Here is a 16,292-nt window from a genome sequence, read left to right on the forward strand (position 1 = left end):
ATTAAATATGGATTGGGATCACAATACAAAACAACATGAGTGCTTTGCATATATATTGTAAGGTGATGCCAAAACATACAGAAGTAATAGAAATAACTGTTCTGTCAGCTCAGGTTTGGGATAAGACCTAGAGGCCAATATTCTCAAAACTACAAAAATAAAAACCCAGTTAAAATGTATTTTAAACAATGACCCTCTCTGTCTCATTGCACATGTGGGGGGTGGGGGGTTCCACAGCCTTTGAACCACCTGAACTCAACCTGGCAGCTTGTCATTTGATTTAATGGAATGTCCATGGCACCATCATGATGGGTAGATTCTGTTTAAGCAAATGACAGTTTGCACAGTCGGTTCTCTGCTAATTTACAAAACAGTGGTGGAAAATATGCCACGAGTGCCATGAATGTTGATTTAAATTTAAACTTCTTTAAAGGGGAGTGTTCATAATTAAGAAACAACTATATACTGTAAGCCAACTTGATAAATGAATACATTTGCCCTTAAACGCAGAACATTTCAACAAACTTATTTTCCGAGATTTATAGCTTTATGGCTTCTAAATGCAATGTAATAATCACTTTACATTTGGGATTATAATGCTCTGTGCAGTTCATTCATATGGTTACCGTATGCGAGTATGGATAAGCACCAATCTGGTAGCAGCCATGTGACACATAAATCTAGAGTCCACCAAGTCTAGTATTTTACAGTTTACAGAGAAAAATAGCACATATGTCAAGCGTTTGGAGAGAAGGTGAGCTAGTAGAACTGTAGACATAACTAAGTCCCCATGCTTTTTTCTCCAAGTGCCACACTCCCATTGTCATCCTTGAGCCAAAGCAGAATCTGCATTATAAGAAGGAACCATTTGGGTCAGCTGTGGTATTAGATTATAAATGTAAATGGGTCACTGTTTTTGCCCTCCTAGCCATATCATGATATTGAGTTTGTATTGCCTGATCCCTACTGTTACATTAAATGTCCAAGACTCATTTTAAAAATAGCGAGGTCACAATGTTGCAAAATGTATTAACCAACACTGTATCATTCATATTTAGATATTATATTGCTAAGTTAGTATTTTGGGGAACACTGTATTATGAGTGAATAGTGTATTCATACATACACAGTTATTTAGATTATTTGTGATTTTCCCAAACTGCAGAGCAATTTACCAGATTATTCAAGAAAAAAAACAGTTAGAAGCTCTGCAGCAATTGCATCTGATTTAAATACAAACAGTGGATCCAAGAAACTTGCTACTTCAGGTGTAGTTGAACTGCAACTACCAGAGCATCATTTGTCTGCTGCAGTTTGGACATTTCAGCTCTAGACAACGGATGCTGGACTTTGCAGTGGTCATATACTGTATATTACTGTATGTTGTTACTAGCCCATATTTACCCCAAGGTCTCTCAGGGCCTCCATAATTAATCACCTTCTACTCTACAGTCTTCAACCTCTGCAAAAGACCCATTAAACCTGTGCTCATAATGGAGAAGGGTTAGCGGGACAACACAACAGCTAACAAAAGAAAAGGATTACTTCAGTTTATACTATATATATATATATATATATATATATATATATATATATATATATATATATATATATATATATATATATATAATTTATTACTACCATGAATATTTGTAATGGCTCTAAAGTACTGTCTAACAAAAACATTCATATAGGGGGTGATGTTGCAAATTGATATCTAACCCATCTGTGGACAAGCAGTCCATGTGGCACTTTGCAGATACAGGAAATTTGAAAGGTTTATAGGTGACAGAACAAGGAAATGTGCAGCAATGTTAGGGCTGGTAATGGAGAGCATTCTGCATGTTGGTTAGCATTACGTCAAGGTCTAACGTGTATCCATGAACCATGGCTCGGGATCCTTAGGGAATGCTCCCGGCTGTGTGAGAGTGCTTTCATAAGACCAAAATCTGTTTTCCACTCTCGGTTTCCCCTTTCAAGACTTTCACCAGCAACATTTCCTACTAACATCTGTGAAAACCTTACTTCTCCAAAATCTGTTCAAACATTTTAATTATGACTAATTTCACAACAGATATAAAATAACCTCCTTCTTTGACGTTTGATCACGAGCCAGTTTTTAAATAGGCGAGATTCAGAATTTCATGTTTATACTGTAAAGGAGTGCCTCACTAGATCATAGTTATTGTGTGAGAGACTTCCTTTGTGCTTTATTCATTTTTCCTGAGAAAAACACTTCCATTACAACATAGGGTGACAGCAAGAACTTCTGATTGCAGTAGCTCAGTAAGTGGAGCGATCTGGAGAAGAGGCAACTTCCTGGAGCCACACACAGATTCCATAGATCATGTCACACAGCTCATCAATGCACCTCAAGTTTCCTATTGACAAATTGGAAAGTGCATAAAGTGGCAGTATGAATTAGAGGCTCTGGGTGGGACTGTGGTATAGCCAATATAGTAGGGTGAGATGGTACTTATAGTAGCAGTGGGGATAAATAGCCTCTGGGAAGGGACTGTGGCTGTAGGATAGCAGGTATAGTAGGGAGAGATGGTGCCTATAGTAGCAGTGGGATAATAGCCTCTGGGAAGGGACTGTGGCTGTAGGATAGCAGGTATAGTAGGGGGAAATGAGGCCATTACCTTACGGCTACAATAGACACCTGGGTAGGGTCTGTGTAGCGATGCGAGGATTGACACAAAAAAAAAAAAAAAAAGGTCGACCTGTGGGACATGTGGGTAGGAATCTATAAATACTGACATTAAAAGGTGCAAGTGGGGCCACTGGAAGGCCGCTGGTGGGTGCATGGATAAGTTCAGCCTAAACCAGCTGGTGACCACGGAAGCTGTGTGGATGTCAGGTGTGAACTGGGCTCCAAAATACAAAAAAAAAAAAAAAAGGCCTTGGCAGAGGTCCAAAAAGCCCCCACACTGGTCCAATAGTGACTGTCTTTGGCATTTAACATCAGCCCCTCAGGCTTTTGCCAGTTCCCACAGATTGCAAGTCCGGGCCAGGTGGATGTCAGCCTGCACCCACCCGACCTGTGGGTAAACCCTGCAGATTTCTGGCTAGCTATACAACACTAGTTATGTCGCTGTAGGATAGCACTGCTTTGTCCTTTGCCCTGCCAACATTAAACACAAGCACTGTCAACAACTGGAGATATATATTATACACACCCCTTTACCCATCATTAATGCAAAAACACATGTTGTTCGCAAACGGACGAGCATGTTCAGACATCCGTATTCAGTAAACATTTCCAAACCATGCAAAGCTTTTTTTTTTTTTAACTCTTCAGTTCAGTGACTACACACAGAGTGAGGGAGAATTTATATTAAAAATATATAATATAAAATAACCAATTATATTTTGTTAATTATTTGCTTTTTGTACATTCAAAACAAAAAAAAAAAATACAAGGTGTGAGATAGTGTCACTGGTTTGTGAAAGTATTAAGATAAAGACGAAAGGGGTGATGCAAAAAAGAATGAAAGAAAACCATGTGTGCAACTTCGCTTTTTCCTTTGAGTTGGATTTTAGGTGAACGGAACCCACTGAGAGCAAAGCATTAAAAGCAAGAGGGAAAAAAAAAAAAAAAACTTACCTCATTCATTTTGCGCTTTGGTTCCTTCCCCACAAACAGCTGAATTTCATTCCTTGGAATGCACTCACTAACACACAAAACAGAGGGTCAAGTTACTTTCTGAAAGCACTTCTTGGCACATGTTCCCTACCAGCTACCAGCCTCATTAGACATATTCATGCTACAAAAAAAAAATAAAAAAAAAATAATGACTTCTGTGGAGTATAACATACATTAACCATTTCACCAATAGACAGACAGCAGCTCAGTGTGCATACTATAGAAACCATATCTATGAATTCCAAATGCGACATAGCTGGGCCCTGATAACAGCAGGCATAGAACCCTGGAGTATTTGTCTGTATTCCTTGCAGTCTTGTTTGGACTTGTCACTTACCTAGTGCTTTGTGAAACACAAAAATTTGAGTGTAAGCACTCTAGGCAAGTTCAACAGCTACATAATTGCATAGTGTAATAAAAGCCTACCATCATAACCTTTATAGCGCAGTTATTTAAAGGTCATGTTAACCCCAAAAATAATTTTTGCCTAATAAAAGAAATCATAATTCTAAGCAACTTTGCAATATACATTCATTACATATTTGTGATGTTTGAGTTATTTGTATATATAATTGCTATTAAAAGCAGTGTTTGTCTGTCCTTTCTATTCTCTGCCCAGGGGGCTCTGGCATTAGAAACAATGTAACACAAGGCAGCAGATTTTACAGACCTGACTTGCTGGAGGAGCCTGGCACTTGCAACATTGTTTAAAAACTAACAACCAGGAGCTCAGCAAGTGCTGCTTTCTACAGCAATTACATTTACACAACTTTTAAAGCACTAATAATTTTTAATAAACTGATTTTGGAAAGTTGCTTAGAATTGTGTTTTCTTTGATTAGGCAAAAATTATTTTTGGGGTTGACACAGCCTTTAAGCACAGGTAGGTATACCCAAAGATGTTTCAGTCTGGAGCACAACATTATTTTGCCCAGTCCTGCGCTTAAGGGCAAATGCCCATACCTAGTGCACTCTTACCTTCCGGTTTGTGCCTGTATGTTACCCAACCACTTAGATTGTAAGCTCTACGGGGCAGGGGCCCCCTTCCTACTGTGTCTCATACCTCATGGCACTTATATATATATTTATTGTATTTATTATATCACTTGTCCTCCCTGTGTGTAATTTTGTATTCTGTAAGATTGTACAGCGCTGTGTAACCTTTAAGTTATACATACATACATACATACATACATACATACAGTCTATAGTTACCCAAAAACCCAATGGCAAAATGTAAAAAGTTGCAAGTTTGAGTGCGGATACAGGGTAATTAAAATGAGGCCTCAATATTCACAGTGATAAATTAAAGTTAGTAAGTTAGGGCTAACAATTTATAATCAGACAGAACTGCACTATAATTCACTTGCTGATATTCCTGTTAGATGGTTTTGGGTGGTATAAGTTGCATTTATTGTCAATGGACGATAAAGGATTGTGAGATTTACACCCCATACTAAAATAAAAGATTCATCCATAAGGTATGAGTGAACATTAGCATCAGCATAGAGAACATGGCCATTAGGTGTAGTGATGGCTCTTCTGATCCTGCATGATGAGAGCAGTCACATTTTGTTCAAATTAGTGCACTCAGCGGTCCAGCTGAAGAGCAGGGCAGTAAAACCCTACCGATGCAGCACTTAGGTTGTACGACAGAGGCACAGAGCCAGAAATAATTTGCTGTTGTAGATGAGCAGAGAGACAATCAAGTTGATTTGTGAGCAAAGCAAGATCATGACCCATTCAGTAGTGTTTAGAAATGTCTACAAACAGCATGTGGCTATAAATCAGATATGATGAACATGTCAGAATACATGAAATAGAATACAATAGAAGTCATATCTCAGTATCAATTAAGAGATGAAACAAAGTAAAAAAAACATACACTGGTAAGATTAGATCTCCCTTAAATGGTAACACTTTCAGAGCTGTCAAGCAACTCCACACTTTTCTATGATTATTAATAAACACAAATTGAGTATGGAATTAGAAAAACATGGGAGCAATAAGGAAAAGCTAGTCACTGGACAGGCACATCAATGGGATTCGTGCATCCTTTTATTTACTGTCATTGTGAAGATGCAAGAATAATATTCCCTATGACTTATCATGAACAGCAGATCTCCAGGTGGCTGCATCTGTAACCAATCGAGCAATTACAAATAACTTGTGTGGCTTGTCTCACTGAAACAAAATGAGTGGAACTAACATTCTGCGTGAGGTCATAGGAAAAAAAAAAAAAAAACCCTCCATATATTGACTCATAACTATATATAAAAAATTACAAAAGAAATGAAAAATCTGCCTGAAAGCATTAAAAAAGGCTAGTGCAAGTCAGAGGAAGGCGCAGACAAAGTGCTAAAGAAGAAACTCTTTAAATACAAAAATTGGGTTAATTCAAGAATGGGCAACCTACAGCCCTAAAGCTATGGAGCTGCAAATGCCATTTTCTGTTGATTGTCAGTTACAGCTGAACAATCGGTTTGAGTGCCGCAGGTTACTCAAGCTTGGCTTTAGGTTTGCTTTAAGGGACAATAAAAAAGGCATCAAGTAAAGAACTCTAGCTCAGGAGACAGAACTTATTTAAAAATATGGAATCTGGGGTGACTAATAAGTAAACATTAGAGCTCCATTGTGTTCCTGCAAATTTCACATGCATCAAGTCAATTATTTATTTCTTCATGAAGGCACAAAGAATGAGAAGTGTAAAATAACTTTCCCATTGAAGATGGAAATTGAATAACTGTTTGGAGGGGGGGGGGGTAGTAGTTGTATAATAGCACTAAACAAAAGGGATTCATTCTCATGGTCCAATCCATAAGCTCACTCTTATTTGGGTTCTACTCGCCCATGAGAGATGGTGTGACCATTAGGGGTAAGGGAGTATTGTCATACTAGTCACTTCTTTCTTAAAGCCCTAGAAAGCAATATTTGGTATTGTTTCAAAGGGCACAGTGGATTTGTGAGGACAACCTTCAAACAGGGTTGTCCATTTTTTAATTAATTTAATCCCCACCCCCCCCCACCCCCCAATTAACAAGGCTCACAGAACTTTACTGCTCCACAATATTATATTGAATAGCATCCAGTGTTTAAAATTCAACAGTATTTTAGACTGGTTATAGGTTATTAGACCTGGTGCAAATTCACTACATTACCCCTATTCTACCTGTAATGATGACTGCAAAGACCATTTTCATGAATGAGAATCCACTCCGATTTTGTAATTCCAGACATCAGGACGCCTTGACATTATGGGCCACATGAACATCTGCTAGTGCAATTTCGAGCACAATGCAGTGTTTTTTACTAGAATTCAAGCATCATTGCTGTTTTAAGGGGGCAATATGCTAGGCGCAATCATGCTATACCTACCACAAATGCGTCAGATTCGTCAATCTGGGCGTTTTGTCCCAAATTGGACACAATTATGCAGAAGTCTGGCTGATGTAATTTCAGGTGCGAATGTGACATATGTGCCCTATTCTTTAGGTGCAAGTGTGTTGCGTCTATTGGCACTGGGTGCAAAAGAAACTCTGGAGCTCTCTCTTCGTCAGGAGGTAGCTGTATATCCAGGGTTCGCAGCAGTGCTCAATTCAGAATAAAAGGCAGAAAGAGCTGAGTAGCACCAAGCACAACTATATAGAAGTTCAAGAAGCGCATTTCAAGGTCACTGTACCTTTAAATGAAAGTGGTGTTATGTGCAACTCACTGCTGGGAAATTGTGGGGCCACAACTGCACTTGCGAGCATAAATGAACCCTTATGTCAAGCTAAATAGGTGTTACTATAAAATTAAGAAAGTGTCCCAATAAGTAAAAAGGTGTGAGTAGAAAAAGATAGTGGCTATATTTTAAAATGTAGTATAGAACATAAAAGTGGTTTATAAAATTGCAGATAGAATCAGTTGCCACAGAAGCAGCCAAGTGATTTGTGGCACTGCCAACCAGTGCTGCAAAGTTACATTAGATATATTACAGATGATATGGTTGGGGTGGGAGGTTTGGGATAAGTGCATTTATAAATCCTGCGGTTAGGAACTTTGCATTATAAAACTTTATGAAAGTGTTAGGTTGCTCTGTTCACAACTGCTTGTATTGTACAATGGATTTCTTACTGGTTGGCAGTTCTGAAGTTAGACCCACAAGCTGCAAGTCACACCCAGTTACAGATTTTGCTATAGCACCCAAAGTATTTTTAGATTCTCTTTTATTTGGAGACACAAAAGGGGGGTGGGATACAAGTACTCCGATTTCTGTACCTTGTTGGGCACCATGCTGCATTATACTCCCAGCTGTGCACTTACGTGATCTCATGGAGGTTATGAAACTATGCTTAAGACAAAATTTGTACAGGACAGAGAAAATGTGTATGCAAACCCATAAGTGTTCCTTGTTTGGGCCTAAATCTTCTCTGCATGATTACTTTTTAAAAAAAGATTAGAGGAAGCAATTCCCTGCAGAGTAGACAATGTACATAGGAAAACAGAGGCATAGCAGGGTAGCACGGTATGATCTGCTGCAAGAGGGTGTCAGGGTGTGTCCAGAATTGCAGTTCAACAGCATTTTAAATAAATAATGGGACCTGCAGCAATTTTGCCCTACTTCTGCAACATAAGTAAATTGCATTGGCTAATCTGGGACAGTACTGACCCCCACTTCCACCCAATGGTCTGATCGGCCAGTGGGCTGCTCACTTGAATCTCTGCAATCAGTGACCAAATGGCCTACAGGCGGACCAGTCAAATAGCCTGTATGTTCCTAACTATAGGATCAGAGTGAAGGCATTTTGAGAAGTGATCCCAGACTCTTAAATAATAACCTCTTGTAAATTTTTTAAAATTACTATGTTTTTTCCATAACAAACATAAGGCAAAACTATAGGAAAGCATCTGTTTGAAATGCAAAAGGTATACTGAAGTAAGCTTGAATGGATAGAGTGCTATGCAGAATGCTGTACTTCAGCCCAATTTTCTATAATCAGTAAAATCTCAGCAATGAAGAATTCAGTGCTCAAGGATATTGTCAGCTCTCCAGCTTAAAGAAGAGGCTACTAAACTGCAAAGGTAAAGCCACCTATTACTGATCGAGCATAATACACCGGATATCCATCTTTTGGAGAAAAAGTAAAAGCTTATTTTTTTAAAAACATTTTTTGTTGGGAGGGGGGGGTTACTGACTTACATTGTTTGCAGAGGCAATGAAAGGAGCCAGTGTAAGGAAGAATTGGAAATATCTGTTCACAGCCTTCTCAAACTATGTCGCAGGTCAAGCTGGGGCACTGTACATCAAATTTCATGCATGTTGAGACCTATTTTGCCCTTCTCAGTTTTGTCACACTTCATGCCAGAATACCTTTTAACCCCCAAAGTGCCATAAAGTGTCTAAAGAGCACTGTAACACCTAGAGAACAATCTATTGTGCATTAGACAAATGTAAAGCCCTATACAGAGGATTACCATGCTCCCCAAAAGACTGAAGATGCCGGTGTCAAGATTTTGTTGAAGATATGACCTGTCTCTTCAAAACATGCATGCACACACACCTACACATGCATCTACACTGCAGCAGTTCTAAAAAGTGGTTGAAATACTTCTAATTTCTATAACACAAACAGAATTTTTCCACTAACAACTATTCCCTGTAATAACCCTTTGTCGAGACAGTGGCAGCCAAATGGCAAGGAATGAGGAGCCCTGAACAAGAAGAACATGTTGCTACACTGCCTTTGAGAAAGTTTGGCTTCCAGCTATGCACTCATTAATATCAGATCTCCTCCTTTACTTGCCTCTTGACAATCGTGTCACATCTGGCTGACAAATCCTTACAAGCTTATCCAAACCTAGGCAGCCAGATCCTGCTCCAGGACTTGCTGGAAGGAAGCGGCAACACCAGCCCTGTACTGATGTGCCATCATGAGACTAATGAAGCTGATTTCACTTGTAGGCTGCAGCAACACAACATGCCTGAAGGTCTTGCAACACAAGAGAGTTAGCTCACTCACCGAAGAGATAAGGCAAACAATACGCTTTTGCAGTTCAAGAAGCCAAGCAGTTACATGACTAAATTCTGCAGGGGAATATAGCAAAGGAGAACAGCGCAAATTAACTCTCTACAAGAGCGGCTGAAATAAAATCCATGTGAACAGACAAGACAGGACATTTGCTTTTTTAGCACAGGCTGAAAGCGCTCTCTGCTTTCCAAATGAACCATTACACTAAAGCTGAAAATGGCCTTGGCACCACCTAATAAATATTACTTATACAAATGCTGTACACTTAACGTCATCATTCACTCTATCGATTGCTCTGGACCAAGTTCAGTGAAAAAAATGTTTCCAGTCTTCAAAACCACAATATAACAGTGTACAATAGAACTACTTAGACACACTTCTAAAAAATCAGTTCCAGAGAAATATTCTGAAGCCTGCAAGCGTGGGCACACCATGGATTTCACGGCTAAAATACATGTGGTATTGGCCCATATAATCTCCACACACATTTTACATATGGAAAATGAGAATGAAGAGCACTAACCTTTTACGGTTTATAGTATGCATAATTTAGACATCTCACTGGACGCTAATAATCCTCTAAAGGACCTCAGGAAAATAGTTTCTTTTACTGCCTGCTCTTAAGAGCATTCTCACATCACAATAAGAACCTTAATGCATTGGCTTCCAGCACTTTATGATCCACTGTCGCATACTTGCATTAGGTGTGTAGGTAGCGAGCAGGATCCTCTATTCACAAAGTATGCCGAAAATTAAATGCCCCAGGCAGCATCACATTAGGAGTGCATTCTAGGAAGTGTCAAAGTAACCATGCTTAGCAATATATAAACAGAAAAAAAAAAAACACACACACACACATTATACATAAAAGTAAATTAAATATAGTGCCTTGCTAAAAATTAAGAGCATTCTAAAAAATAGAAATCCTAATGAAATTGGATAGTTGTACCACACAAATAGACATGTACAGTATATGGATACATTTGAAATAAAAAGTTTCCTTACTTTATCTGTTTTTAGAGGTTTCTGTGCAACATCCAGGGCAGCTCCTCATTCCCCCTTGGAGTACTCCAGCTATCTAGTTGAAGCTCACTCCTGTCTGTACAAGTATTAAAGCAGAACCATCACACGCCTTCTTAGCCTTGTCTGAATATGAGCACCTCAAGGTCTGATGAATACTAAGACTGTGCACAGGGGAGTGGAATGAGATCCTCCCACTTGGTGTTCTGTGGGCCTTCTAAGTTTGTGTCTGCCTCGCTCACCTCTGCTTCGAGCTCTCACCTCAGTGCCCTGGCTGCTCTGTTCCAGCATGCTCTCACAGTCACAGGGCAGTCCCCTCACAGCTGGCTGGAAGAGGCCACGACACTCATCTTTCACAGAGATTTGATCAAAAGGAATGGCAGAGTCTTGAGGCAGTCCTCATGCCGTCTGAGGAGATTCTGCCTCAGCTCTGGCAGCCTGAGCAATGCATTAAATCAATGCATCTGACCTAAGGCCACTTACAGTTTTTTTTCCCTCTGGAAAACAGAATTATCTTTGTATAAACTCTTGTTTCTGTTTTCAGACTGGAAGCACTTGTTTACACCTAGCAGCATGTTCTTCCACTTTGTTTACTAAATGATTGTAATATTGTCAAAGATATACATTCAGTAAGATATATAATTAGGTCACATTGCTTCTACTTGAAACTGAACTTGTATTCCACAGCATAGTATGTGGCTGTCCTACAGTCACTTCAGTGCTAACCGCTTATCCCACATGCAAGGTCAGCACTTTCCTGGCATGGACCAGACTAACTAACTTTTTCAACAAAAATAAATGAATTAATAAATTGTCCCTGATCCCTAAAACTTTCAGAAAAACAAATCTGTTTTACATATACATATATAAAAAACTGCAATCGTTAAATACCTCTATTGGGTCCTTTTTCTCTTGGGCCCCCCCAGTAGGTGCGGAGTGTATTGTCTCTACAGTTACACACCCCTGGGAATAATTTAATGCAGGGGTTCCCACAGTGTATGGAAAACTGTTATTGTCCGAGGGCAAGTACACACAGGGCAGTTAAGTGTTTTGCAGTTAAGGGAATGCTTAAAATTTGGCCCCCCATTGACTTGAATGGTAATTACCTGAACCCTGCCATTGCACTTACAGATCTGACTATGATTGATCAAAAATGCCCACTGCCAGGTTTTGCTCATCATTGCCACACGTGACATAACCGTAATAGTTTTGAGCTCGAGACCAGCAAACCAGCAGCGGAGAGTCACTGGCTTCCATTTTCAATAGTGTTTCTAATTGAGGCAATAGAGTTGCCTCGCAAGGCTTTTTCGGCGATTTGCGCGAAATTGCGCCGCCGCGTGTGCCATCCCATCGCCGGAGGGATGGCAGGGGAAGGCAACTCGGGGAGATTAGTCGCCCGCGAACAGGGAGTTTTGTCGCGGGCGACTAATCTCCCCGTGTGCCAGAGCCCTTATAGTACCAACATATTAAAAGGAGAATTAGAACTACTGCCGTGCAGCATTGGGATCTAGAATTCAGACTGTAAGCTCTACTAGGGCAGGGATTGATGCGAATAATGAACTCACTCTCTCTCTGAGGCACTGCATAACATGTTGGCGCTATAGAAGTTTAGAATAATAAATAAATAATCAGTGTTCCGGTTATTTGGTCATTGAGATCCTACTGGGACTCTCTTCATAAATTAATAAGTAAAGAAAAAAAAAAGTAAATTCTAGTTACATGAACAGAACTAGCCAAAGCCCAAAAGCAGGCTATTTGAGGATACTGGGAATTGTAGTTCAGGAGCAGGTCGATGGAAGTTGCTATACACAACAGCTGGGGGGACTCCCACGTTTTAGGCTATTTTACATAACTCTCTTATTAGATCATTTTGCACATAGAAGAAGTCTTTTAACCCATTTTACATAATTGTCATAAGGACTTATTGGGTCTCCTGAGGATCAATACTTTCACTCATGCTTATACATTAAGAAGCACTAAATAGTAATGGACAGATGCAAGATCCTCCCAGCAGAGGCAGTGCCCAGGCAGCCCAGAATTCTATAATCACGGGGAGGCAGAAAAGGGGAGGAAATCTAAGCATGCAGGGGGAAGGTGGGAGTTGTAGTTAAATAGTATAAATGAGGGACAAAGTTTAGCCATCAGTTTTACAAACCTTTTGTGATCAATCCCTCTATTATGTACCACATATTTGGCTGTTGTGAACTCTGGGAGTTGTAGTTTAACAGCTGAAGCTTGGACTTTTTAATGGGGCCCCACACAGGGCATTTTGCCCTGGGATCTTTTACCCCTTAGAACAACCCTCACTGACTACAGCACAGCTTTTCTCTAGTACCAGCATCAACACCAGTTAACCCTGGTTAAAAATATATTTGCTGGCAGGCACCAGATACATACAGTATTTGCAACAGATACATACAGTATTTAGATGCAAATAGAGAAAAAGTATTTAGAATTTATTTGTACAGTATTTTGTTTAAGTACCAGTCTCAGTCTCCCAGCAAGGCTTTTTAAGGGTTAAGTGTTACTAGTAGCGACAGACATTACAAGGGATTAAAAGGGTACTTTATAGTTGCAGTCTGCTATGGAATTGAAGGGTACTAGCCAGAGTCAGGTTACAGTGTGAGGATGTACATTAGAAAAGTGCGCTGCAAGTATTCAATGATGCTTTTGTGCCAAAAGAAGTCCACAGGTGAGCAGAGACGTCAAACCAGGAAAATCCTTAAAGCATAAAATTCCCCAAATCTTGCTTATTAAGAGGAATGCACCAGGGATGTCATATTCACAGCCTGCAGTTGATGTGTACAACCAGTGAAAGGCTGGCTAAGAATTTTGGGAGATGGAGTTCCCCAACAGCTGGGGGGCTGAGAAGTGGCATCCCTGGAGAATGCACAGTCTGTTTCAAGCAAGTCAGTCAAATGGTCTAAACCCTAATCTAAACAGATATGGCCTCTGACATTAAATGGGAGTGTTCAAGCTGCTGAAAGCGATACCCTGACAGCTACTTTATCATGGAACTCTAGTCTAATCATAAGCACTGCTCTTGGATGAAAGAATTTGCTGTAGAACCGACAGGTATGTAAAGTTTTGCTAAACTGATAGGTCAGCCCTATATCTCTGTTCCTATCAGCAAAGCTGGGGGGAGTCACTTTCCACTCCGCCTGCTTCTTTTCTGCTGTTCTTTAGCACACATGGAGTGTCATCTCCAGACCAGCTCCTATTGATTCCCCCAGGATTTTAAACTCTATATCCATTCTCGGGGATAGCCATGCTGTAACACTACAATTCCCAGCATACTCTGATGGTTTCTTGCTAGTTGTTTTAAATCATTAGCAAGAAAAAGGCCTCAGGCTGGACATCGTCATCATGTAATATAACCTCTTAATTATATAAAATATCATCATTACATTTGACTAGGATATTAAACTCATGATTCTCCAGTGAATGACTGAGCCATGAAGATAAGTAGGTAGGGTTATGGGAGTTGTAGTTTTACATAAGCTGGAGGTCCAAGTAAGAAAACAAAGAAGTCCCTCAGAAATCATTGTATAAAAGCAGAGCTTTTATACAGAGCACCAGCTCTCCCCTGAGAGTCCGACACATGTTTTTTTGTGGGAAAGAGTTAACTTTCTGTCACCACAAGCGAGACTGCTGATGAACACCCGCTTCACACAACAAAACATCTCTGGTGCGGATGTTCCCCAGAGGTGTGGCTTTTAATCCATAAATTGCAACACAAGTTTTAACAGGCAAGTCTGCTCTGTCACCAGAAGTTTAATAATTAACACACACACACAAAAAAAAAAGTCTTTAAAATGGTTTATGGAGATGCTCATGCTATCAAAAATGTGGCGCTCTCTGTCTTGCAAAGATATCCATCAGTGTGGTTGGGGATCCTTTCTACAGCACCCAATTAAAAGAAGCCTATGGGCCAGGAATACACATAAACATAACATTCCTGAATTACTGTTTCAACTTCACTGATCCTTTTAGAGGTGCACAGAGCAACACAGGAAAGCCAAGGCACCGGGATGAAGTGCTAATCATGGCAAAGCGGGCTTCACAAAGTGCATTGGTACACGGAGAACTTATAACACACCACTCCATCTCCACATAACCCAAAGGGTTTAACACCTGCTGTACCACAGGCCTCTGTTACATTTCTCTCTGTTACATTCCCCTTGCTTGCTCAAATTAGATCTGCAGAGCTTTGTGTCAAGCAGTTTCTAGCTCTCCATATGCTAACCTACCTTTCCCATTATTAAATACAGTTTGCATTAGAACCCAGGACCTACTGGAGGATGCTGGTAATTGCACTTTACTTACTGCTGAATAATAAGAGATTGGAAGTCCCCCTGTGGTTCTCTTCGGTGCTATGACTGGACTGTGGAATTCCAAAACTTACACTACAGACTGCAACATATAACATTTTTGAGAATGCTAAATGGGAGTATTTATCCTTTGTATATCCAGACTATATTATAAATAAAGTTATACATACATACATACTATCTTACATTTATTTTCCTGTAAATGGACCGGAGGCCATGCATATGGGCTGTTGTGGCTATGCTCCTAATGTCATAAGAGTTAAAAAGGTGCATGTACTTACCAGATGCAGTGAACAAAGTTCTGTTTTTGGATGCAATTCCCCTTGTTTTTGTCCCACAGTGCAACATTTTTTGCTCAGAAATCCAGTGGCCACACACAAAGTTACATCTGCGTTAACTACATGATGCACAGAAATGAACTCAATTGGAAATTGGGGATAGTATTTTTAGAGTGGGGATTGCATCACTGGCATGCATGTTACAACAGCATTTGCATCAGATAGGTGCTAGTCTGAAGAAGTGCCTATTGACACAACCTTGAAATGCCCACTATATCTAGGGTGGTGGTAGGTTTTGGGTTCCCTGGTGTCAATAGGCACACTTGCACACTATTCCATCATAAGGCTGTGGATGGGTGCAATAGCTCTTAGCATAATGACACTTCTTTTGGGGATGCAAGGAGCATATTTGGACAACAGAACCTTTAAATGAATGGGATCTCCATTTTAGATTAATTGTACTTGTGGCAGTACTTTACTCTTTTTAAGTGTCTATGAGACTGCTGGGATACCATTATAAACATAATGGGACAAGAGTCCCTTTCCATACTAACATATGGCAACACAAGGTATAACATATCCTTTAATATTCAATAGTGAATGGCAGAATCTTTAGTTTTAGAGGTTATAACCACTTCAAAACTGCTGGGAAGATATGTTATAAAGGTACAATATTGATAAAATGTGGCATGGTTAGACATACTGTATCAGTCTTGTTAATTCTTATCTATCATGTCCTAAAAGCCTTTTTAGTCTGGGCAACCAAACGGACATGCAGACATACGCTGGTACAGGTTTTATGAAGGGTGCTGCTGACCCTAATTTACAAACAATAACAAAACAGACATTTCTCTGCATCAGTCCAGATGCACAGATCTCGAATATACGCAGTTCTCATTCTGAGCACACATTTCCACGACTTCCAGCACAGCGGAGCACTATGTCCGTTTTTCTTGGAAAACCAAAGTGCCATCATAAAGTCAAATATTAAAAGGAAGCTGAAAAAC

General features: G+C 39.8%; 1 protein-coding gene across 4 annotated transcripts in view; it reads right to left on the bottom strand.

Annotated features, from left to right (window-relative positions):
* Positions 1-16,292, bottom strand: part of bnc1 (basonuclin 1) — a 58,760-nt gene that overhangs the window by 7,553 nt on the left and 34,915 nt on the right. Inside the window, exons 1-2 of one of the 4 annotated variants that reach the window (XM_002940098.5) lie at positions 10,662-11,032; positions 3,608-3,674 (exon numbers count right to left, since the gene is read on the bottom strand). The exons of 2 other annotated variants lie outside the window; for them this stretch is intronic. In XM_002940098.5, coding sequence (XP_002940144.3) covers positions 3,608-3,616 — 9 coding nt within the window. In that variant the 5' untranslated portion in view covers positions 3,617-3,674; positions 10,662-11,032. Of the gene's footprint in view, positions 1-3,607; positions 3,675-10,661; positions 11,033-16,292 lie in introns of those variants that run through there. One more of the 4 variants, XM_012959517.2, reaches the window with a different exon arrangement.

This window comes from Xenopus tropicalis, chromosome 3 (assembly GCF_000004195.4).
Source record: "Xenopus tropicalis strain Nigerian chromosome 3, UCB_Xtro_10.0, whole genome shotgun sequence".
In the NCBI taxonomy this organism is placed as follows: domain Eukaryota; kingdom Metazoa; phylum Chordata; class Amphibia; order Anura; family Pipidae; genus Xenopus; species Xenopus tropicalis.